Genomic DNA, 25,427 nt, shown 5'->3' with positions numbered 1-25,427 from the left:
CAGGGACTCCCTGCAGTCCCATTTTCCCAACTCTGCTGCTGTAACTCTGCTGGGAACTCCTGCTCTCCTTGGAAGAACATCTGGGTGCCCAGGTAACCGGGGAGACTGGGGAGGAGGTGGAGAGATCCACACTCAAGTCCTGTCCTGCCTTGTGGCAGGTAGGAACACCAGAAGGTGTTAGACCAGCTCTGCAAGGCACATCAGGATGAATCCACCCCACAGCTTATGCAGAACCAGTGAGACCAACACTTCAAAATTATTTTTCTCCAGAGGAAGAGACATTTTACAACAAATTTAGCAACAAGGAAATTCAGCTGCTCATAAATCAATAACATTTCCAGAGGTTTAACATGACTTATGTAAAAGCTGTTCTTTATGTCTAATTTAGGACTGTTGTTACAAGTTTACTCAATCAGATAAATTTATGGTCACACACATTTATGGAACAAGCCTAAATCTCCATGCAGAACTTGCTTTTACCTTAAATAACCAATTTCACTTAGTAACTAATTTTTATTGGTCTGAAGGGCCATTGTTTAAAACAGGTTTCTTTGTAGATAAGAGATAGGAGCCCAGATGCTCATTTCAGATACATGACTGGAGCTCAGATGAACACCAGATCCATTTGGTAAAGTCAGCGTGATCTGAAAGCAATAAATCACAACTTTTTGTTTTATATTTAAGTTATGCTAGTGAACTTCCTCAGGCCTTTGGAATTTTCTATTTGTAATTAAAAAAAGAAATCATATTCTTGGCTGATTAATGACAGAAGCTGCTTTTATCTGTGCTAAACCAGTTCTTATTTAATGTAACACTGAATTGAGTTGCAGTTCTAAAAGGAGCCATCAAAACAATGAGGGATTGATTATTTCTTTGGTAAAGTTTTATAAAATAGACAGTAATGAACTCTCTATACAGCTGCCATAAAGAAAAATGCAGTAGCAGATGCGTCCCTCTTCACCTTCAGCATCTACCAGAAGGCTGTAAAAGAAATAAGAACTCCTTCTGGGAAGGACCAAATGGAAACAGACTGAGATTTCACTTTCAACATAGAAAGTTTTGTAATCAAATCATATGTGATGCACTGAGGGTTGGCTCAATCCAAGAAGGCAGCTCCCATTCTCACCTTGCTGCAGGACCATTTCTCTCCAGCAAAATTCCCCACCAAACCTCTAACCAGAATAATACCTTAAAATGAACAGTCAACACTCCACAGCTTAAGGATAGCACAACCTTTTGTTCCCTAAGTCTCAAGCAGACCACCCTCTGGTAACTTCCCAATATCCAGAGGAATTTCAGGATGACAGCATCCCATTTCTTGTCTGGGGATAGAACAGGATGCTGAAGACGCTTTGCTGTGTCGTGTCCCCCCTTCACTCTTTGTGGGCTGTAAATTCAAGCAGTCCTGGGGTTGCTCTGAAAACTCCTGAATTCTGGTGCAGCCTCACAGCACGTTCAGGACACCTCTGCTTCAATTCCTGAAGCACTGGTACAAGTCCTAAACTAACAGTACTTCTGGCCATTAGGTAGCACCACAATATCAAGTCAGATTCAAGGATTCTTTCCAGTTTTGCCACTTTTTGGTGTCATTTTAAACAAATCACTTCTGCATATATTTCATATTTTCCTTTTTGCTTTAAACTTGCAACACCTTCTGCCTTAATAAGCACTACAAAGCTTATTTAGTACTTGCAAAACAGCAACGAGAAATGCTTCATAAAAAATTAAGTTATTTATTGTAATAGTAAGTTTTATAGGCTTATTCATTTAAGGCTTGAGCCCTTGCAGTGTTTTGTAAGCAGGGTGTGAGGTAGAAGCAGCACACAACTTTTTGTGTGTCATCTTCTCCACCTCTACGCTGTCTACAATGCTTGGAAATCTACACAAACACCAGAGAACCCACACAGCTTTTCCATATTGCTGACAGGGGAAGAGAGGCTTTCCTCATGGGCCTGGTATGCCCTAATTCTGCCCAGCTGGAGAATATTTTACAAAAGAATGATGACAGCCTCTGACGTACCTGGCAGAGTCACCACCACTACCATGCAAACTGAATCCAAAAATAGAAGACTGAGCTTCAGAGAGAGAAAGAGAAAGAGACCTTCCCATCATTTGCAACAAGGAAACCACCTTGGCTTATCAGAAAGGAGAAGTTGCTGGGCTGAGCCAGCATTTGTCACCAGGCAGATAATGTGGAGGCTGCTGCTGGGGAACTGCCCAAACATGTTCTGTACGGAGGTTTCACAGTGCTCTGCTCTCCTACAACATGGAAATGTTACCCAAATGTGGCTGGCTGTACACAGCGTATTCCTTAGAATCTTCCATCATGATACACTGACTTTCAATCTGACAGAGTGCCACAGCTGAGCTGAATGGAAATCCCCAGAGTTATCTGGCTACTCGGATTTTCACTGCTCTTCCTCGTGGCTGTCCCAGCCTACCAGGCTGGAGAGAAAACATCAGATGAGCAAGCAGTTCAAAGCAGTTGTGGAATTTGTTGCAAACATCAGCGATTTTTACTGCAGTAAGGCCTTGCAGTTATTTTCACTGAAGCCTTGATGCTCATGGTATAAAATCACTGCTAAAGATTCCCATCATCAACTGGTGCTGTCCCAAGCGCAACTTGTCCTCTGGAATCTTAAGCTTTACACTTTCACACCAGGAGAACACAACTCAAAACTTGAACCAGCCAGGACATCCATAGTTCAATCACAACTTTAAGACAGACTTAAAAGATGGTCTTAGACAGTGAATTGAGTTTTCAGTGCCACATCAATATAAGGGGTAGGGTGCCCTACTAATTAGCATCAATATTCAGCTTAAATAAAGTCAGGCCTTGCTGAAAAATAAAAAGGTACTCAAAGTACAAGAAAAATCTATCCCATACATGTCTTTGTTTTCATAAAGGGATCTGCCTTCCTTTTCCTTTTTTCCCCAAAGGGAGTAGTTTTCCTTTTCCCACAGAACAACCCCAGCAGTGAATACAGATCCCATTTTTCAAACCTTGTCACGTTTATTCACCCACAATCTTCCATCCACTGCTACATTCCCTAGAAATAACATGGACAAACCCGGAGAAGTTTCAAAGTATTTCAAATATTTTGACTGCATCTAGGCCAATCAACATAAAAGCAGGAATAATATTTGATCCCTCAGGAAAGCAGGGTACACCCCTAGTCCTCCACTCACCCACATGCTCTTCACAGGATTCTACTACAGAAGTAACTACAGTGTACTTCTATTACAGTAAATCCATTCAGCGCTGGGTTCCCTGCTGTTTGCTCATAATAATTCTCATTCTTGGTTATCCTTCCTCCTTTTTTTTTTTTTTTTTTAATGAGGAGAATGAAGGAAGAATTCTGAGCAATTTGTTTTGCAATCTCCACCTCCTGCTTGGTTTCCAAACCACAGTATTCACACGCACAGCTCTTCCACAACCATATTTTCAAAAGAACTTGTGTATCTGTGTCTTCTTCCCAACAGAAAATTACCTTTGCTTTAAGTGTATGAGGGTTTTTTGTGGGCATTAAGTGTAAGCTTAAAGTTAAGCTGCTGTTAATAAACTTACTGGTACCAGTGAAACAGGTTTCTCACAATGCATCACAACAAGCCTTCCTATTGAAATTGTGTAAAGCACATTGCCAGTTTCTTGGGTTTGTTATTTATGACAAAAATGTAAAGATGAACCCCCTCAAAGTCAGAGCTAAGCCATGTACCCAAATTCATGAGCTGTTGTGATTAAGAGCAGCTGAGCAGCAAAGAAAAAAAATTACAAGAGAATGAAAGAGAAAAGTGCCAAACCAGATCAAAGACGTGAGTGAAGAAGCCTGGAAAGACCTATTTAGCTCAGAATCTGAACAGCTTTTTAGACAAATAACAAGAGATCCCACAGCCTTCAGAACACAAGAGATCTTCATCCTAACACTGCATTTCTGCTATGAGGGTATTTTACAATTATCAGTATTCCCAAGAATGGGAGCAGGGGGATATTTGTGGCACAGGACCTTTGGAACCATTTGGGTCTATATCCACATCTGGGGAGCAATGCTCCTGTACCACTTGAACCAGCTCTGACCCCAAATCTCTCCAGCTACTCACTTGTATTTGCAACTCAAATGCTTTAATCTCCTGTTAATCAATTCTCAGATTAATTTATTCTGAGACAAAAGCTAAAAAAGAGAACTTTCCTTCCTCTTTTGCAATCCCAAACTCCAGTTCCACTGTCTTAGTGTCATCCCTTCAATGGTCACGTTTTTGGAAGGCTTTTTTATATTTGTGCTTGTAGAGAAGACACCAGATACAACTGCAGTAGGATCAGAAACATGTAAGTACATGGTGTGCTGGATAAAATTTTACAAATTCCCTTCTAATACTTGGGGAGGGAATTAACCAGAGCAGGGCTCAGTTCTGCAATGAGCAAAGTTTAATTAATAGCTTTCAGCACAGTGCAGAGGTGGTTTCTCCAGAATCCTGGGACTGGGAGAAGCTCACTCCTGTCTGGATTTACAAGCAGAGTACCTGTACAAACCAGCAGCCCAAACATCCCACCAGCTAAATCCCAGGACACAGATGACGAGTTACACGGGGAGCTTGCATGGGGTTGTATTGCTTTATAAAAAGGGTTTTACTAGCACACGTTTCAGATGACTTGAGAGCTCAGTAGTGGCTTCCTGAATAATGTGGCTGGCTCAAACTCACACCCGTAAAACTTTTACACCGGCCCGAACTGCCACCTAGTATTTTAACATCACACATTATGCAGGGAAGCTGTTTTAGAGAGCTTTAAATGCTCTGTATTTGCTCTACTTCCTCGCGTCTCCAGCGATTCCGTAGCTGCCAGGAGCAAATGGCACCCAGCTGCACAGTGAGAGGCACAAATACATCATTTTTCAGGTCCCTCGAAGGGAGCTGGTTATTAAACAAAATGAGAAGCATTGACAGGCTCTGTCTGGTCGGGAAAAGCCCATTTCTCGCCCTGTGTTTAATACAGGGCTCGCCTGTGGCAGATGCACAGCCCGAACCCTGATTTCAGGGATGCTCTCCTGAATTAGCAGAGCTGCATCCGTCGGGACCCAGGCAAACCTGGCTCTGAGCCACCTCCAGCTTCTGAATCCTCGTGTGTGCGAGGAATCAAAGGGCTGGTCACATCCCCCGAGTGGAATGAATTAGTTCCTGACAAAAGATAACATTTTCCTGGAGAAGTCTGCTCCCTGAATGAGAAAGTGCTGAAAGGGGCTGCATTTCTGTAACGTGAGTGTGCGTTTAAGGGTTCCCTCCGGATAATCCACATGTAAATGAGGCAACATTTAGTTGCAAGTATCTCTCAAAACTTAAAACTGGCTGCACATTCTGAAAGTTAAGTAAAAACAGAACCACGGGAGAGAACCCCTAATTACCACATAGCAAGGGGACTGATTAAAACCATCAGGGCAGGGATCCTGTGTTTCATTAAATAAATATACCAAGTTGGGCTTTATTGTTATTTTAGCTGATGAAGGAAAAATAAAGTCTACCTCTGCATGCATGAAATTACCTAAATTCAAAGTCTCACTGGCAATAAGAGTAGTACAGGATTTTTCCTCCCCAATGTTTGTATTTAAGTAGCCCACTATAGTTTCTCAGATTAATATGAAATGTTGAAGCACAGTTAACCTCTGGCATTTTTAGCATCTGCACAGAGCCATTTCTTTGGATTTCACATGGCAGGGTGTAACTAATAAAGACAACGTTAAAATACTATTTTAATTATTTTTTTCAGCCAAAAGCAGAGAGGAATTACAGAGCATTTTGCTGTAAGGGACAACACCACCACCTCACTCATTCTCTAGCACATGGGGGGTTTTTTACTGCTTTCTGGCTACTGCATTAAGTATTCAAAACTGATTGCCAAGAGCTTGAGCAAACAGCCTCGGTGAGGTCATTTCTGGGTAGCAATTTCACAGGGGGTTTACTTCAATTAGAGCAAGACAGACATGAATTTGTGCGCAGGGAACAAGTTCCCTCTTGCTACTACCAAAGCCAATTTAGTTCCACTGCTCCAGACAGGAGAACACCATTTTCTGGGATATACCAATATTTGCAGTCTGTACCTCATTAGTCAGCATTATCTCTGCTGACATTTTCCAGAGTTTTTAATTATGTAAAAAAAGAAGTCTCTACTCTTTTTCCATCTTCCATTCCTCTGAGGGAACCCTGCATCCAAGAATGGCACTGCTGGCTAATGGGATCCAGCCTCTTCAAGGAAGGGTTCAACACAAGCTCAACATTTCCACAAGAAACAAAGTTACAACTCTTATCAGTTATTTGTACTAATTACATCAAAAGCTCAAGATTTAGGAGCTTTGTTCAAGACCTGAACAAGTTAAGACAGAATAACTTTCAGTGTCACAGTCTCCATCCCCCTCTCTCTCCCAAAGTTTATAACTCTAGAAGCAAAATAAATGAAAGTTGGAAGACAAGCAGTGTGGCTACACTGAAACTTGCCCAGTCACCACCATTGCTATTTTAATTGAAATAGAATCCTCTTCAACTCCTTGCTTTTATATTATTGGCCTGTAATTTTTGGTGGTGACATTATGTTTTTAAGGGTTGTGTAAAACTACAACATAATCCCATACCTGTTTTCCTGGGCAAGCAATGTTTAGAGCTACATTTTCCCAAAGAAATGTTGAATGAGACTGGTTTTTTGTGAAAGCTCAACAATGCAGTGGGTAGAGAAACCAAAATATTTGCTTCTCACTTCTCCAGTTGCACAGAGTGCCTCAATTCTCAAAGTACATGAAGGCAGCATTCTGTAAGTGACTGTCAATTTAGAAAGGGCAGCCAGTGATGAAGAATTACAAAAGAGAGTCTGCTGTAACCTTCTTTCCCATCTTCTAAGCTTAAAATCATCAGGCAGGTTGTGCCTTCAACTCTGGTTGGGGGGATAGGAAAGGAAAGGAGAAAGAAAACAAGCACTGAAACCTGAGACCAGATCTCAGGCAGAAACAGACTTACAGCCAGACTTCAAACCCTTGGTTTTGAAGGTGTCTGGACAGTGAAAACACTGATCTTCTCACACTCTGCAATAGCTGTAACTCAGGTGAGTTTGCAAAAAAACCCATAATACTCAACTGCCACACAGAAGACTAAGGATTTTTGTTGGTTTGATTTTGGTGGGTTTTTTGGGGAGTTTTTTTGTAGTTTGGAGATGCAGTGGCTTTTTCATTTTTGTTTAATTTTGGGGGTTTTAAACATCAGAAATAGTTTTGACTGCTCCAATGGGTACAAAGGAACTCAAGAACCCCTGTTCGTGGCAGCAAGCATCGCCGTCATGAAATGAAGTCACTTCTCTATGGAAACTCCAAAGGGCTCTCTGAGTTTCATGCTCTGACAGAATGAAAATTCTACATTTGAAACTTCTCTTTTTCCACCTCAAAAAAGTCACAGCCTCAACTACATAATTCAGCAGCACTTTCCAACCTGAAAGGTCTCCTGCACTCAGGGCGAGGCAGAGATGAGAGCAAAGCACACAATACAATTTACTGATAATGATCACAGAACAGCAGCTGATCCTGGGGTCCAGCTTGCTCAATCCCTTCACCAGCAGCCTCAGCAGGTTTGTGGGGAACACAATTTTAGGCTCCCCACTTCAAGTGGGGTGTGGATAAACTGCAGAGAGACCAAATGGTCTCTGCCTGGAAATTATGAGTGTACAGAGCTGGGCTTGTAGAGTCTGGCTTTGAGGACACTAAAGGCCAATTTAAAAAGCACCTATAACTATCTGAAGGGTGGCTACAAAATGTATGGAGTCAAATTCTTCTCAGAAGCAGCACATGATGGGCACACAAACAGTGACTTAAGAGCCTCATGCTGGACATCAGAAGAAACTTCTTCACTAAAGAAGAGAGCAGGTTGCTCAGCCAAGGCTGTGGGATCTACCACAGGGGTGTTTCCAAGAGTCAGAGATGCAAGGCCATCACTCTAGTTCTGGCAGGAGTCCAATCAGAAATGGAAATGGACTGAACAACCTCCAGGAGCAAATCCTAACCAGCATTTCAATGATTCTTAGGTGCACTGCAGCTGAAATTTCCAGCTTGCCAAGTATTGATTTCTATTCCTCCTCCCACCCTTTCTCAGCTTTAATTCATCAGCTCACAATACTTTCACAATGAATGAATCAAAAATACTTGAAAAATTCCCCAAAAAACACAAATAAGCCCCAAAACACATTGAACTGCTAGTCCATGCAACTTCCCTGATGCTGAATGTAACAGAGCACATATCCATGACATTATTGGGAAAAAAAGCCTATGAGATATTTCTATTTGAAACACCTCACTCCTTTATTAAATACTGCTTTTATCTTAACTTGTCATAAGCTGAGGAAAAGAGAAGGGCAAAGGAAGCACACAATTCCCACCAATAAAAATAAACCTAATATTCATTCAACATTTTGAGCAGACCCAAACACTTCAGCAATACTTAAACCCTTCAACACCACTAGCTGAATGCTGTTACCAAAGAGTGGCTGATGACTTGCATTAGGAAGTTGAGGCCAAAGAATAATGTATCCCAAAAAAGCCAATTGGAAAAAAAAAAAAAATCAGTGAACAGCTGTGTGATTGCTGCACAACAGTTGTGGGAAAAGCAGTGCAGTAAGGTCAGGTTCTGATCCATTACATCACTGGGAATCAAGACAGGGCTCTGTTGCAGAAGGAAGCCATTAAGGATGTGAAATAAGCACTAGAGATGTGAAATAAGCTCAGAGTCCAGTCCACAATCTGCAGGACAGGCAGCAGAACACACTCATTAGCATAGGCACATGAATACCATTATTCAAACAAAATTAATACTACTCTGCTCTCAGCCCCAGCTACTCACTGTGCCAAGCCATGCGTATTTTAAGAGGAGGCACAACTCAGACCCCAAGAGATCTCATTCTGGTTCACCTCATGCTTTACTAACCCTTCTATCCAATTAAGGCTGCCAGTTTTATGAACTCCTATACATTAATGACCACACAAACCTGACTGTGCCCTCCCAATAAAATGAAAATGCTGCTTGAGTACCCTCCTTAAAGGCTGAATAGAAGCTTGGTCCCATGCTTATGATCCCATTTTGGCTTGCAGGAACAGACAATTTTATTATTAGACAATTAAAGAGCAGGCTTCCGACAAAATCTACTGATCCCTTCCTCTTTCTCAAAACTAGTCTAGTTTTTAATGGTTGATCAATTTATTCCCACTCCTCAAAGAAACCCAACTCTGTAACAAGTTAACATGATTATAATGTAGTAAGCTCTTCTCATACCATTAGGACTACACAGGGGATATAGAAGAAAGACATCCCCAAGGAACTTGGGGTTTTAACTACAGAATAAGTCCTGCTGTAAAATAAGCAGTGGGATTTTTGAGGGGGGAGATGTAGAAGCTGGTTAATGCACTGAAAGACTTTCCTAAAAGTGAAGGGTTTTGTGTTAGCAAAACTGAACAAAGGGAAGAAGCCACTATTCCAGGACAAAAATTTACACAAGAGGAGAGTTCAGAGCACTTCTTGTGCAGGTATTTAGACAGCCACCTCCCACTCCTAAAATGAGTAAAAGGAGAGCCAATACTTCAACATGAATCTGTTTTGGTTTTACTCCCTATTATAACTATTTGATGCTCTTAACCTATAGATCTGAATATACAACATATGTCTTAGGATCCCTGGGATTTCAAAATGTGTAAGAGATACAATAAGTTTTTTTTTAAATAATGAATGAAGGTCGAGCTAAGTGATTAATGAGTTCTTTAATGTGTTATGCTGATTTTGTTCCAAAATAAGCAGCTGCTTTATATGACCTGCCTCATTTCAACAGCAAATCACAAAAAAAGTAGAAGAAATCACTCCCACACGAGTCTCCTAAAGCTCGTGCTGTTCATCACAGAACAAGCCCAGAGAATAACCTGCTGTCCCTGAACAACAGAAAAGTGTCCTCAGATGAACTGTCCACACAACAAATACTACACATTCTTCCAGCTATTCCCTGAGCAAAATCCTCAGTAACAGCTGAGAACAAAAAGCAAGGTTAGGAGAGCAGCTGATTATTAATGCAGATCCATATTCAGATCCAGAAGTCAAATTAGAATGTGTCTATCAAGCCCTAATTAAGACGAATCAAATACAACTTCTCTGTCTCTTCTAGAAATCACTCTGGGTGACAAAGTCAGCTGAAGCCAGCCCATGCAAGCTCCATGAATATTTTAAAGCAAGAAATATTGTCTCTCCCCACCACAACTGGCTCGAGGGACCTGACAACAAAAGATCTCGTACCTCTAAGCAAAATACAGATTGAAAATACGAGTGACAGTAGCTTCTCACCATTGTGGAGCACCAGAAAGGGCTGTAGCCCACAACAGATTGTTCCAATCAGCCTTACTCAACCACTCGAGCACTCCTTTGTTATGCACTCTCATCAGAGAAATACTTGGCAGTGTTCACATGTAAATCACCAGCAGCTTTTTGGATCACTTCTTTTAATGTAGAATCAGCTCAAACTTTTCAGAATTGGGATGCTTCCCTAGAATGCTCTTTCAGGAATACAATGCGCTGCTGAGGGCTCAGGCAGATGGCTTGGCTGAGACAGTCTGCCATTTGAACACTGTCTCCCGTCAGATTTAAATAAAATCAAAAAGGAAAAGCAGCAAATCTTTCTGACATTATATTGCAGATAAAAAGGCAGCAGTTACTGGAAGATAAACTGCCCGAGTTGCTGATCCCAGGCCCAGGGTTAAACCCTACCAAAGGTTTTTATTTCTAATGAGATTAATTGGTAGCTCCAGTCTCATTCTTGACAGATACATTACCAGTGCATCCAGCAATATTTGGCAGTGTAACACACAGGCCTCACCTTACTCCTGTTCACAGTTCCATTCTTCCAAGCAGCTGGAGAGGCACTACATACACAAACCAAATTGGAAAATGCCTGGCAAACAAACCACCCTCTTACATGGCTCCCTTCAGTCAGAATTAAAAACCACAGATGGGCCTAGGAAAGTTTTAAAGCAGGTTTTTACCACAAGAAGTTTGCTGAGCTCCTGTTCTGTCTGTCCAGAATGCCTCCCAAGCACGATGCTTAGTGTGGATTTGCTGTAATTTTAGTCAAAGAGCATCTCCTTGACTAAAATTAAATTAGGAACTGCTGGAGAAATTATCCTCTCCCCATCTGTCAAGGCAGCATAAGCTGACCAGTCCTACACTACACTTCAGACACACTGGAAGCTCTGCAGACTGTGCAGTTCATTACACACAGATTATTGTGCTTATCTCTCATAGGCAGATATAAAACTGTTTGCTCTCCAAAGCAAATCACTCCAGTATTGCCTGCTTTAGCCTATAGCTCAAGGAAAATGCATTAATAACTCTGACCCCGTGATCTACCCAGGGCTAGAAAGCGACCCAGCTCCACTAACCCAACACCTTCTGCATCCCTGTCACTTGATGGGCCATACACACACAGCCTCCCCTGAAGTGCACAGAACCCAGGCCTTGATCCCCAAAAACAGAACTAAATCCCCAAAATGAGTCCCTGGGAAGGGGAGGCAGAGGCTGCTCTTCTGCTTGATGTGTCCCAAGCTCCATGTGGTTACTCCTTTCTCCTCTGCTTCCAGCCCAGCACAACCAATTAAGCGAGGGCTGAATCAGGCCCCTCATATATAAACAGATCATTTGAAGTTATGTACGTTACTTTACCTGGAAAAAATTCAAGCTTTTAAAAAAATGAGCACATAAAACATACCGGGACATTTAGAGCGCGCGGGCACACACAAGGCAGCTTTGCTTCTCCCTGCCTGGTGAGCAGAACAGATAGCCTGTTCTCTGAAACTCCCTTTTAACTGCAAACCTTATACAGCCTGTGTGTGTTTTGGAGCCTTTCCCATCCTACCATGATTTCCTGTCTGAGTCTGCAGCCCATGGCAACAGCAGAAAATTGGAGTGCGGGCTTTGCAGATGGTGCAAGGCCAAATGCCCCGTGCCAGCTTGGTATCTTCTGCCATAACTTAAGAATTATCTAAGTCTTGGCTGTGTGGCAAGGGTTACCTGCATGCTAATAAATTATATTCGTTTTCATTTATAAGTTGTGCTTGCCTTAGGAGAGCTCTGGCCTTCTGCAGTGAACGTGAAAAACCACAATCACACAGCCTTGCATATACATCATCACACTATAACAGGAGAATTTTGAATATTCTGAACTGCTGTGGAGGCACAAGAAAAGTCAGAGTTTTATCACTTAATTCCAGCAGGTCACAGGTCACCTCAACTCTTTGAAAGCAAAGCAAGACAGCCCCCTCCCCAATTTTATGAATGTGCAGCACATACATCATCCCACAAAATAACCTATGGTGAAAGCTGCATTTCCACATGTTTGCTACAAAAACATGAGCCACAGAATTACACACACAGGGAAGAAATGCCAGAAGTAATTCCAAGGTTGCTTTCCATGGAGAAATATTGAGCATGAATCTTCCTTGAGTGGCTTTAATAAAAGACTCTGCATCTGGCATTGACCTTAGAGAACAGAGCTGGAGGATGGACACACTTTTCCAAATAACATTAATATTAACAAAATAGTAAGATTAACAAAAGCACACCAGTTACCCACATTGCACTCACCAGCATAGCTACAAAATTACCTCATGGCACAGATGCTTTAAATCCCCCAAGCCATGGTTTCCATGGAAGAAATGGTCACCAAAGCCAAAGCTTCTCCCACCTCAAGGTGTAAATCCCTTAAGTTTATTACAAAGCACTAAAACAAAACCACCTCAGACAAACATGTGGCCTTAATACAAGAAATTTCAAACCCAGGCAACTGCTTCAGAAAAGATCCAGTCTTTTCTGCTAAGCAAAAACTGATCAAACATCTATTAAATCGAGTGGAAATTATTCCTTAGGCTGCAGCAAGGTTAAACTTCCAGGTAAGCAGCAGTTCCTGCATGGACTCAGAGTTTCTTTCAGCAGCAGATCATTGACAACAACTCTGACAAATCTCTTGATCTTACGTCAGGTTTGAACACAACTGATATCCATTCACGCCAAAGTTTCAACATATGCTGACAAAGAATAACAGAAATTTTCATAACACTTCCCGGGGTGGGGGAGGGAAGCTTTAAAAGTCTTTATATATTGACAACAGAATGAGATAGTTTATTAAAAACAACAATAAAGATTATGAATTGGTTACTACCATTATAGTTTTTCAGCTTCTTCCCTCCCCTCCAAGGCCAACTGTCCCTACAGTGCAAATATCCACAGACACATTATAAAATTCATATAACAGCTTAAAAGTACCAGAAACCACAGTAAGATAGTAATAAAACTGTATCAATGCAGCTCAGAAGAAATTTTTATGATCTCTAGACTAAACAAAGTCACCAGTGCAAGCTGAGCAGAGAACAGGGTGGGGGGCTGGAATGAAGATAACATTCAACCAAAGAGCAGAAATTCAATGTGCAATTCAAGAGAACTTATATCCACCCCCACAGAGGAAATACGTTTCATTATATGTTATCTCTCATATTATTACAATAAACACCCATCCCTAAGGTTTTGGTTAGTCTTGTGGTGTTATCTCAGGAAATTGCACAAAAACTGGGAAAAGAAATAAAAAGGAACCTCACAACTACTTGTAAGAGGAATCAAAGATAAAGATGAGTGAACTGCCTAAAAGCAGCTCAAAACCCTGGGTTTTGCTTTCACCTGATGTGAGTCAGTGGTGCTTGGAGTAGAGTGCTCATTTAAACAAAATAAACAAGAAACTGACTTCTACTAAATTCTAGTAAAACATCAAAAACCCAAATAGTCTGAAGAATAAATATGAGGCAAAATTGGCCCAGTTCCCTACTTTAACTGTCTGCCAATATTCAACTCTTGTCCTTCAGCTCCAATAGTAGTGTGCTTGATTCACAAACAATAAAATGTAAATATTAGAAGAAAATGTATTCGCTGTCATCTTGGAATTAATCAGAAAAAATCCAGAGCTATATAGGATCAAAAAATAATAGATAATTATGCCTCTGCATCCTTATCTTTTTAATGTATAAGTCACAGCATAAACAGTTATATTTTTTCTTTATTCTTCAGGTCCCAGGCAACAGACTCCAGATTGGGATAGAAATTAAAGTGACAGAAGTATCCAGCATGGACTGTGATGTTATAAACACTGAAGAATGGAACAAGCAGATTATGTCTTCTGTAGTGTTCCTTTCCTCTCATCCCCAAAATATCATAAACAACTTTTACTTTGATCTTGCACAGCCCCACAGCAAATTTATCAGTTGTTATAAATCTAGATCCACAAACTGAAAAGCTGCTCTGAAATGTTTATTTGGCTTCAGTTCTTTGTCTCTACCCCAGGATTCTACCACAAACACTCTTCATCATCTCAAGCATTTTAGTGTCACTACACAAAAACTACAGGAATTGTTCAAGTACATTTCCCCCTTTTTTGGTTTTTTTTGGCTTATGTCAAGGCTTTTTAGTTTTTGGACAGGGACAGCCAAATACAGCCGGTCTCTTCCACTGGGCAGCAGCTGGCAGAACAAGAGGACACAGTCTCAAGCTATGTCAGGGAAAGTATAGGTTGGATATTGGGAATAAATTTTTCACTGAAAGTATAATAAAGTACTGGAATGCTCTTCCCAGGGAGGTGGTAGAATCACCATCTCTGGATGTGTTTAAAAAAGACTGGACATGGCACTTGGTGCTATAGTCTAGTTGAGGTGTTAGGGCATAGCTTAGACTTGATCTTAGAGGTCTCTTCCAGCCTCATTATTCTGTGATTCTGTGACAGATTGCTCTGGCATTTTGCTCAATTCACACTTGAAGCAGGTCAAGTACAACATGATGTGAACATCAAACAGGTTTTAAGAAAGAGATGGCTCAGGTGTAATAATTAAACAACCAGAACAAGACTGACAAATGCTCTGGTGTACAACTGACCTCTGAGTGTCTGGGTCAAAGCCACACCAAGAGCACCAAACCATCCCTGAGATCCGATTTAATGATGCTCCCAGGTTGCAGCCCAGTACCTCGGGCTCTGCTGAGGGGCAATTTCAGAGAAATGCTTCATGTAAAATTACAGCAAAGACCAATCCAAACCACTGCCCCACGGAGGAGCTCCTCAAACAGCATCAGCCCAACCAGGAATCACAGCATGAAGGAACAGGTTTTGAGCAGATGAGGAGGAGGAAGTTTACAATTCTAAGGGGCTTCCACCTGCAAGTGCCACATAACAAGTAGCTTTTAGAAGACAAGGATTTTATAGCTCAGATTTCCATTTAATTTGAATCCTTAGCATCCTCTCCTGAAGAGCGCAGCAGTCGCATCATCCCCTTTCCTCAGAAGTTACTTCCACGCCATTAATTCCATCCCAAGCTCACAGAAGTGCAGCCCCACCCTGGCAGGCTGCAGGCAGACATCTGAATTAGGGGTTGACAAAACCACCTCTGCCTTGCCAAGCTCACCAGGTCACCTGCTGTATCCCAACCCTTCCCAAGGACCAGGCTGAGTTCACAGATCCTGCCTGGCTTGTGACCCAAGGCCAAAGGCAAGTCTGGATGTGTTGGGGGTGAAAGGAACAAACCTTTCCTCTTTCTATTGCTGCTTTCTTGGGACAAGTTCTCTGATGCAAACAAGGCAACTCCACTTCAAAGGCTCTCCTCACTCATGTGGTTGAAAGGTGATCCTTCAGGTCCCTTCCAACCTGGTATTCCACAAAAAATCCACAACTTGGAACCCTTAAATTGACTCATGCTCTCAATGTCCACCAGTTTTATATATATATATATATTTGTTCTTGTTTTTTTAAATGCAGCTGTTCTTCTGTATGGAAAGAATCAAGAGTTCTGTTGAAGTACTTTGGCCCCAATTTGTAAATGAAGAAAGCATGAAGCCACCACTGTCCTGGATGTACTGGTGCCTCAGGCTTGTTTGGATTTATTGGAATGTCATGTTAGGCACTTGGGTTCAAAATACCACATAAATCAATCCCAATAAAACAAGAGTAGCACCAGAAATTCAATTGGTTTTATCCTTTTGTTCATCAGCCTAAATTCTCATAGTTCAACATGAGCAAATGGACATTTCCCCCTGCTGTCTACTGGTGGGGCAAAACTTCATCAGGGAGAGAGGTTTTCCTTAATGTCCAGCTTGCAAAATCCTGAGACTCCAACGGGAAATGTTTATAAATAAGGACCACATACACTGACTTGTAAAGCTCAGCCCTGACCAAATGCAAAGTGAGAGTTCAAATGTAAATGGAGAATTATTTTCATCTTGCTTCCAAACATTCAGAAGAATTAAGACAGCTGAGAGATTAACTGGGCACTGTAGAGTATCCAGTGGGTTTACTGTGTTTACAAGCCTCTGTTTCTCTTCTGTTTAATTCTGCTGGCACAACTGACAAATTGCTCAGGAAAAAGTGAAATGTAAAATGCATTAGCCTTTAAGAAAGGCCAACAAGCTAATTTAGTGAAGATCACAGGATTAATACCACTTTTGGCTTATTCCATTTTCTTGCATTGCTGTAAAATGATTTTTTAAACAAATTACTTCTACTTCAGCACCAAGATTTTGGGTTTAAGCTCCCAAGAGCAAGCGGGCACTTCGGAGCTTCGGCTCTCTCTGCTGTTAATTAAGTGTTTGAGTCCTCACCCATCCTCCCTCCTCTGCAACTTGCAACTGTTTATTGTAAATAAATGTTTCCAGTACTTTTACTTATGTTTCCTGCAGCACAGGTCTTCATAAACTGAAACATTTTCTTTGAGTTGTTGCAGACCCATCCATTACAAAGCAAGCTGGGGAAAGGGACAGAAAAATCAAACAGATGAAGATAGCTCTAAATGGACCATTAACTGGAGTAATTGAATCACATGACGTATATCAGCAGAAACAAATTATCACAACATGAAAACATTGCAATAACATTACTACCCAAACAAGATTTTTCAGTGTAAAAAGATGTTTCATCTCAACCCCATTACCAGAACAAAATGTATTCAAAATTGACCACTACCCTTTGTTACTACTGCAGTTAGTTTTGGAATAACTCCAAATTAGGGTGGATTAAGGTGTCAAAACAGCTAATTAATATATATGTGTGTGTGTATATGACATCCTTGCTCTGGATGAGCGCTGATCTCAAGGAAGAGGAGGATAGCCACAATCCTAGAGATGAGTTATGGCAGTTGATTGACAATCAGCAACCCTCCCTTGATCAGGTGAGTTGCTATTTCACATCACACAACAAATTAGATGGGCTACATGAGAAAAAAAAAACACTCTGGTGGCTCAGTTCAGCAAAATCAGCTGCAGGATCTCTACTTTAATTCCAGTTATTCCAGGATCAGAAGACATGTACATGAAACACATTTCATTATTACTAATAATATGAATATTTAGAACTCGTTCCTCATTTTCTGCTGACACATACACAAAAAATAACATGTAACAGCAGCCCAGATACTGCATACGTGTTAGCTGCTAATCTTTGAGCTAAACCAGCTTTATTTTTCACCTGGAAAATCAATTAATCAATGAACCAAACACCAGAACTCTGTTGTCACTTAGGGATAAAATTCTGCCCTGACCCAAACAATATTTGCTCAGTTCAAGCTTTAGCAGTAACAAGTGATTTCAGCCTTGACAAAAGAGGTCACAAAGTTTTCTCTCCAAGAGAAACAACCCCTCTGTTTCACAGAGTTAAATTGCCACCAACACTGATTCCACTAAAAATCTAAACATCAGCAGCATTTGCTGCTGGTAGTTACAGATAGAGAGATTTCAGCACTTGCTCTTTAACCAATTTTACTGAAAGGACACAAATTTTCTTGCCATGAGGCAATATCAGCAATGTGAAGGATTAATTTAAAACAGAATCATTACATCATTAATTTTCCTTTACTATAACTAAATATTTATATATAGACAACAGTAAAGTGGAAAAAAAATAGGCAGGCCAGCCTTACTTGCTGTGTGTACTTTAACATAAGATGCACAATTACAAACACAAACATCTGCAGATATGCACCTGGTGGTTTGTTTTTTGTAGGAGAGGAGAGCATGTGTGTACAAGCATTCATATTTAGGCTTAAAGAATTTGTCTCTGTGGGTTTGTGGATAGAAATCCAAGCTCTTGGCTGTGTAGGAGTAGAAGCACACAAGGTGGGCTGGGGGTCCAGAGGTGAATGAAGCCAAAGTTGGAATAGGATCATAGCTACAACCAGCTCACCCAACACGGAAATGTGTACATAAGGTACCAAATTCCTGCCCAGGAATCCCCAAAATTGCTTCAAACTCCTGCTTCAGACAAAGTAACCTAGAAGATAGTGTTACATGATTATTTTTTTCTGAAACAATTTACAAGCCACCTCGTAAATTGCACCTGCTGTACCACCATATGAATCCTTTATTTCCCCTCAAATTCATTTATTGATTGCATTTGCAGCTCTTTTCCCCAAAATGCCCCCCTTCCACCATGCAGTGCTTTCCTGAAGACTTGTGGAGCTGATAGCTTATTAAAATTGATGAGGCTCTTGATGAGCACAGCAGTTTGTTCAGCTCAGATAACAAAAGGACATTCTGCTTATTGAAATGTCATTATTTTTCCCCCATGCTGCATTTCAATACAGTACCATGACTATGCAGAAATAAAAAAGTTACTTCACACCATGTGACAGGTATAAAAAGGAATTTTCATCACAGTGTAGCTCTAAAAATCCTCTGTTAAAATTTGCTATAATTTTTGACTTGTAGTGCAGTGAGAAATATAAAAGAACATAAGGTTAGTGACAGTAAATGCAAAGCCCATGTTTGACGTTTGATAAGGTTTGTCAGTATTTAGTATTAGAGAGAAGAAAATTCACGCCTTGTTTAATTTTCCAGATTCCAAACCACTCCCTCACACTGTGAGGAAAGGTTACACATTTCCCCCCTCAACCTTCCCTGAGAAAAATACCTCAAAACACAAGTATAATTATATCAGACCCTATTTTTCTTCATCCTCAGGTGAGCAAACCACAAGACTCATTTGAGGATTAATTTGTCCAGGGAGAACTTCAAGTATTTGGGCTAAGAGGTACATGAAGAAACAGCATTATCAGGTTAAATTCCAACCCTTCCCCCTCTCCTTTTTTTTTTTTCCTTTGGCAAAACATCTGTCAACACTTCTATCTCCAGAGCACCAGGATGTGCTGATGCATTAAACAGCACAGCAGGTGGACTGGCAGACACAGGAGTGCCTGACCATAACCAGAGAGTTCACTACAACCCAAGTGCTGTAATTAACAGGGCAATGATATCCAAATGTATTTGCAGTGCTGACAGCTCAGAGTCTAAAGAACCATGCACCAAACACAGGCAGATCAAGTAAAAAAATCACATTCCCAAGGTAAATTCAGATTTCCACTTCTCTCTCCAGCATTTTAAATTAATAGACCCTAATATTCCTAATTAGCGTGTCTCAAAATCCCTGTGAAACCACTGGGTGCATTCTCTACCACACCATATATAGATCTCCATGTAAAAAAATATAAAATAAAACCTGTATTCCAATTTACACTCGCTTTACCTTTCATTAACTACACTGTTCAATAGCTGCTTATCTTTTTTGCTGCTTTTGTTTCATTTTCTTTCCAGCACTGCATCGTTTTTGCAACATCCCTAAGAAGACCTTATCCTTGGAGGCATGAGCACACCCAGAGCCTGGCAGAACTCAGGGCCACAGGCTCAGGTCATTCCTCCTCCTTCCAAGGCAGAGCCACCAAGTCCCAGGCACAGAGTCAGAACTCGCACTGAAGGCAGAGAACAGCTCACAGAAGCAGCAAAAAAGTTGATTAAAGAACAGCTTCACAGAAAGGGCAAATAAACAAGCAAGCCACAGATTATTATTTATTTAAAAATAATATTGAAATTCCCCCTTAAGCATTTACAGAGTTTTAAACTTTACCCTTCACACAGCAGGTGTTGATTAAAACACATTTGTTGTAATACACAATATTGCCCTTTCAGCCTCCAAAGCTTCAAGTGACTGGACTGTGGTCTTTGATGGGAGATTAGTCACTGAAGAAATACAGGTCTAAACCTCAGTCTCATGAGAATTTAGGAAGATTTATGTATTTACTTACTGTTTCTTTGACTCCAAAGCAGCAGGCTGTCCTGATCTAATAATGAAAATGGTATTCAATAGATCATAATGCCAGAAATGTCCATTATGATAATCCCGTGCAATCTTCTGCATAGGACAGCGCCATGGATTTCATCCAGGGATTACAATGCTTGACTGGAGCTAGAACTGAACCTCTAAGTGCTTTTTATCTCTGCCATCAAACTCAAGGCTATAAAACAAAACCCAACACACACACACCCCCCAAGTTTACAATTTACGAGTGCTCCACTAAATGCTTTTACTAGAAAAGAAACAAAAGTGACAGTAAAGCAAGTTTCCCTGTTCCTTAAACAGGAATAAATCCAGTTATTTCACTGCCAGATCTACTTCAGATTTAAATTAATGTAAAAGACAAGATCATTTGAAAGCACTGTGCAGAATGATGTGAATACTACTCATTTACAATTCCTACAGGGAGAAGAATAGAGAAGTTATTTCAAGCTTTTTTGCATCCATATAAAACCATTTGTGGCCTTCCAACTGCAAGAAAAGCCATTTAGAGGATTCACTGACTTGTGTCAGGTAAAACACTAGTGACAGACTGTCACAGGAAATCACAGGATGCCTTCATGTGCGGTTTTATTCAATTTCCAGACTTAAAAAATGCATTCGGTTATTGACAGGATTGATCTGAAAGGCAGGAACAACAAAAGAGGCAACAGAAGCCAATCCTTCTGTGGCCACTGACTGCCTGGCTCTCCCCTGTGTGGGAGCGTTATCATAACTGACCATTTGGTGCTCTGAATATTTATAAGCATTTCCCTGCACACTCGCCCTTCTTCGCATTCAACACCAGCATCCATTCACTCACTGCAGTTTTTCTAGGGAAATTTCTCTTAAGAAATAGATTAAAGGAAAAAAAAAAGCTGAGTGAGGGTCCAGCTCTTCACTTTACACACAGAACCTGTGTGCCAGAAGCACTGAGCAGAGAAGAGCTGAAATGTACATTTAGGTTCGCAGAACCAAAATATTTTGCTCCAGGTTCTCTAAATAAGGAACAAGGGAGGGGAAACAAGTCCTTTTCTCAGAGCTGGTGGCAAACAAACACTCCTATGAAACAAGAAGAATGACAAGTGTCTTGGCAGGCACATCCTCATACCTCTCTAATCACCCAAACGCTTTTAGTTATAAGTGTAGATGTCTGTGTTTGACCTTGAAACTTAGAGTTATGTCTTGAAGCAGAGCCAACAGAACTTCCAAAAGGCTCTTCACATTTATTTCACAAGTGTTTAGTAATGCTGACCCAAGGGGACAACTCCCTGCAGTCACCTACTCGTGACCTGAACAACAGAATTGCCTGGGTATGGAAAAACTGCAGGAAATCAATGCACCCAGGGAGGAGAAGGTGAGTCAGCCCATCTCTGACAGTTTCAAAGGGTTTTTCCCCCCTCAAATTAAAATAGCTCCTTTACTTCTCTCGCTGTGAGATTCCTTTTTGAAAAGCCCCTTGGTTTTATAGAGTTAAATCACAAACGTGTTAAGCATGGAAGAGTCGACCGTAACAGAGGCCAGCAAAAGTCATGAAACCGTGGGTGGTACACAAAATACTTTTCTAAACTGGACGTTTCCCTGAATTTTCCATGGGAAAATATGGTATTCCTCAGTGTGACAATGCAAAATAAACAGTGTAGCTCCTTAACACAACTGCGACGGCTTAAGCCTTCCAAACTGCTCCTCGCTGCCGTAAGAAGATGCCAACATTCCTCTATCTGCTTAAGTGTTCGGAAACTTTGCTTTCCAAACAAATGGCAGCGGTAAGTACCTTAGCACTGTGTTATTCTCATCACCGAGACACCGTCCTACGCTCACACACGCGCTCTTGTTTACGGCAGGAAAGGACACCACAGGTTTCTGCTGAGTTACAAGGAATTCCAAAGTATACAAGTTCAAAGTTTTTGCTCATAAAGTGAATTTTACTGCCGCAAATGTTGTTTTCCCTCTCCAGGCTGTACGTGGTAATAGCATCTTTAAGGTGAAACTACAAGACACTCGCTGTAAGATAAATTTTGTTTAAAAGAGATATAGTGGTACTTTCCGGACAGCAGCTTGTAAAGCACATTTCACCTCAGGGTTACAGAGAACGTATCTGCACGCCAGTTAGGGGGAAAATGCTCAAAACAGCAGCTGGTGGAAAGTCAGATGTTTGTTAGGACAACAGGGCTTGGTTTCCCACAGCCTTTTATAACCTGGTACATCTTAAGAACTGAGCAGGACCATTCTTGCCTGGCAGGACCGTCATGCCTGCTTTACGCACACACAAACCACGACCGAGATGCAATCCAGATGCAAAGAAAACCCAGAAAAACCCCAAGCCCTCAGAGAGCGAGGACTTTCCTGTAAAGCTTGCTGGTATGAAGGCAACAGACCGTAAAAGCTGGATCTTACCATTAGCGTTTTTCCCACAGATGAGGTGCTCGTAAGGTTGCAACACTCCCCAAAGTTCCGCATCGTTGTTGATAACCATCTCCAGGACTTCAGCCGAGATCTCCCCTCCACCATCGGGGCTCTGACTCGCCAAAACCCTAGCCTTAATCTCTTCCACCAGGTTCTCCATGCACGCGGTTAGGGAGATGGCCGCGTACTCGTGGATCCTCACCGAGATCCTCGTGTCCACCATCCACCTGAAAAACCTGCCCACCGAGAAGGTGAGGCCGCAGCGGGCGGACTTGCCTTTCCTCAGCCCATCGCCGGCGCTCATGCTGTACAGGGAGAGCGCCTTGACGGTGGCCAGCACGCAGCTCTCGGCCAGGGCCCAGCTCTGGATGAGTTTGATGGCGCTCTGCACCTCGAAGCGGGTGCACTTGGAGTGCATCACGCTGAGGCGCTGAGCCTCCCGCGACACCCTGATCAGGGCGCGCCGCAGCAGCTGCGAGAGCCGCCTGACAGCCTCCTGCGAAAAGCTCCTGCCCGGGCCCTCTCCCTTCCCTTTGCGCAGGATTCTGCCGATGTCTTCATCAGTCCAAGGGTACTCCTCGAGATCCGGCAGCTTAGGGCACTTGGAGAAGATATCTGCGACCTCGGGGTCTTCCGGCAGCACGGTGTTCACGGTGTCCCAGCTGTTATTCCTACTGTTCATGGAGCCCGAGTAGTACCACCAGTTGCCTCTGTGCTGAGAAGAGGTGAAGGCTTGCGAGTTGGACTTGGAAGAAGAGAGACTAAGGGACCTGCAGGAATCCCCTGCCCCATAACCAGAGTCCAAAGTTAAATCCTCCAGGGTCTTCAGAGTCGAGCTGTATATCCCAGCCATAGGAAAGACGGGTTAAGCCAAGCGGCACGACAAGCGCGAAAGGTGAGGCTGGGGCAGATCCCTAGCGAGCCCCGAGCGGCGCGCGAGGCTTGGCAGCGCAGCGGGCAGGAGCCCTCCCCGAGGGCCCGGCTAGCTCCATCCCGGCGGGAGGCTGCGCTCAGCCATGTCCCGCTCGGGCCGGGCGCGGCGGAGGGCGCGGCGGCTGCGGCGGCTCGGGCCGGGACGGGCGCTCGGCGGCGGCTCCGGCGCAACTTCCCCGCCGCGGCTCCGCCGCGCGCCCCGCACCGCCGCATGCAAATGAGGCGCCAGGCGAGCACCAACCGGCGGCGGCAGGGGAGCGGCCCGGCCAATCACACACGAGAGGGGCGGGGCGGAGGCGGGGCGAGCGAGGGCGCGGTGAGCGGCCCGTGCGGGGCGGCGGGCGGGGGTCGGCGCTCGGCCCGGGGATGGTGCGGGCGGCCCCGGGGCCCGGAGCCCCCCACGGGAGCCTCTGAGGCACGGCGGGTCCCCCCAAACCGGGATCGGGCCGGAGCCGCGCGCCCAGCGGAGGAGCCCGGCGCGGGCCCGTCCCGCCGGGGTGCGCGGCACGAGCGCGCCCCCGCGCGGCCGCAGCGGGCAGAGCCGCGGGTCTCGCTGTGCTTCGGGCTCGGGTCCTCAAATCCCTGGAATTTAACTTAAAAACGGGCTTTGCGCACCCTCCTGCAAGACGCAGCCCCCAAACGATCCCAAACCCGCTGCTATTTACGGCCCCCGATCCAGGCAAAAGCGATAAAGCAAGAGAGAATGCGTGTCCTTGATAATGCTGCCACTGTGACCAAACGTGTAAAACCCCAAAAATACAGCTCAAAGGATGACATTTTTATCTGTTCGTTCACATGGATTTTGAAGTTTGCTCTCTATTCCTGCCATATATTTGCTGTTTGTACGATATATGTGAAAAGGTCTGACCAGAAGCCTAAAGAGAGCACATTCAAAACTTCTCACAAAGGACATTTTCACTTCAAAAAGTACTGTCAAGGCAGATCTTACACAGAGACTCAAAAAAATAAATACCTCTTTTCCACAGTAATGTTCCTTACAAGATACAGCTTCCAACAATGACCAGCTTCAATACCTGGATTTCCAGACTTAAGTTCAAAATGACAAATTGTCTTTGCACCATGAGGACAAACTTTTCAGCAGGGCCTGTTGCAATAGGACAAGGGGGATGGTTTAGATGATACAGAAAAGAGATTTCCTGCTTCAAACGACAGTGCCTTGCAGGACATGACTTTATCTTTTTGTACTGCAGTATAGACATTATTTAGTGTTAATAAAAATGCATCATAACTATTAGGCATTAATTAAATATTTGGGAAATCATCTATTTTACTTATGCACTTCTGCTCACAGGGTCAAGCAGCTTCTGTTATACTAAAAGACAAAATATTCAACAAGGCATCCTAACTTCCACTAGCTGAACCCCAAAATTGATTTTTTTTTTAAACATAAGATCATATTTTGTCTTTCTTATATTGAAGCCCATCTATAATGCAGCTCTCAGCTTTTTCATAGCTTCTCCCCATGAAACCATGAACACAAAGGAAAAGTTGTCTAATAAAACCAGACCTAATTCTCTCAAAGTAATTCCAATTTATTTGGAAATCTTAACACCTCAGCACCTCATTTGTGCTCTAATGTCAGCTCAGAAATTGGTATTTTTACTGCACAACTGATGCCTTGCTCAGGTGTTATTTTACAGATCAAAGCTAACTCTGCTATTTTGGTGTATTTTTTAGGCTATATTTTTAAGAGCTGACAATACAAAACTGACAGTAGACATAATAAATAGGTCCCTAAATGTGAGACAAGGCAGGACTGATTCAAAGAACCCAGTTTTAAGTCTCATGTCTTCAATCAATACACTTTATAGAAAATTATCATCTTTTTTCTTACATATGTATTTAATCCCCAATCTTAGGGTGCCATGGACTACTGCAGGCCTCTTAAACA

The 25,427-nt window shown here is 42.5% G+C and overlaps 1 protein-coding gene across 2 annotated transcripts in view; it reads right to left on the bottom strand.

Moving 5' to 3' along the window:
* The window catches only part of ABTB2 (ankyrin repeat and BTB domain containing 2), a 114,663-nt gene that overhangs the window by 87,702 nt on the left and 1,534 nt on the right, over window positions 1–25,427 (bottom strand). Inside the window, exon 1 of one of the 2 annotated variants that reach the window (XM_064425881.1) lies at window positions 22,574–23,697. The exons of the other annotated variant lie outside the window; for it this stretch is intronic. Within the exon in view, the coding sequence (XP_064281951.1) occupies window positions 22,574–23,435 (862 nt within the window). The 5' untranslated portion in view covers window positions 23,436–23,697. Of the gene's footprint in view, window positions 1–22,573; window positions 23,698–25,427 lie in introns of those variants that run through there. 2 annotated transcript variants of the gene reach the window in all.

Source organism: Passer domesticus, chromosome 6, assembly GCF_036417665.1.
Source record: "Passer domesticus isolate bPasDom1 chromosome 6, bPasDom1.hap1, whole genome shotgun sequence".
Classification (NCBI taxonomy): Eukaryota; Metazoa; Chordata; class Aves; order Passeriformes; family Passeridae; genus Passer; species Passer domesticus.
Note: the sequence above shows the minus strand (reverse complement) of the source record. Positions and strands in the feature narration are given on the sequence as shown.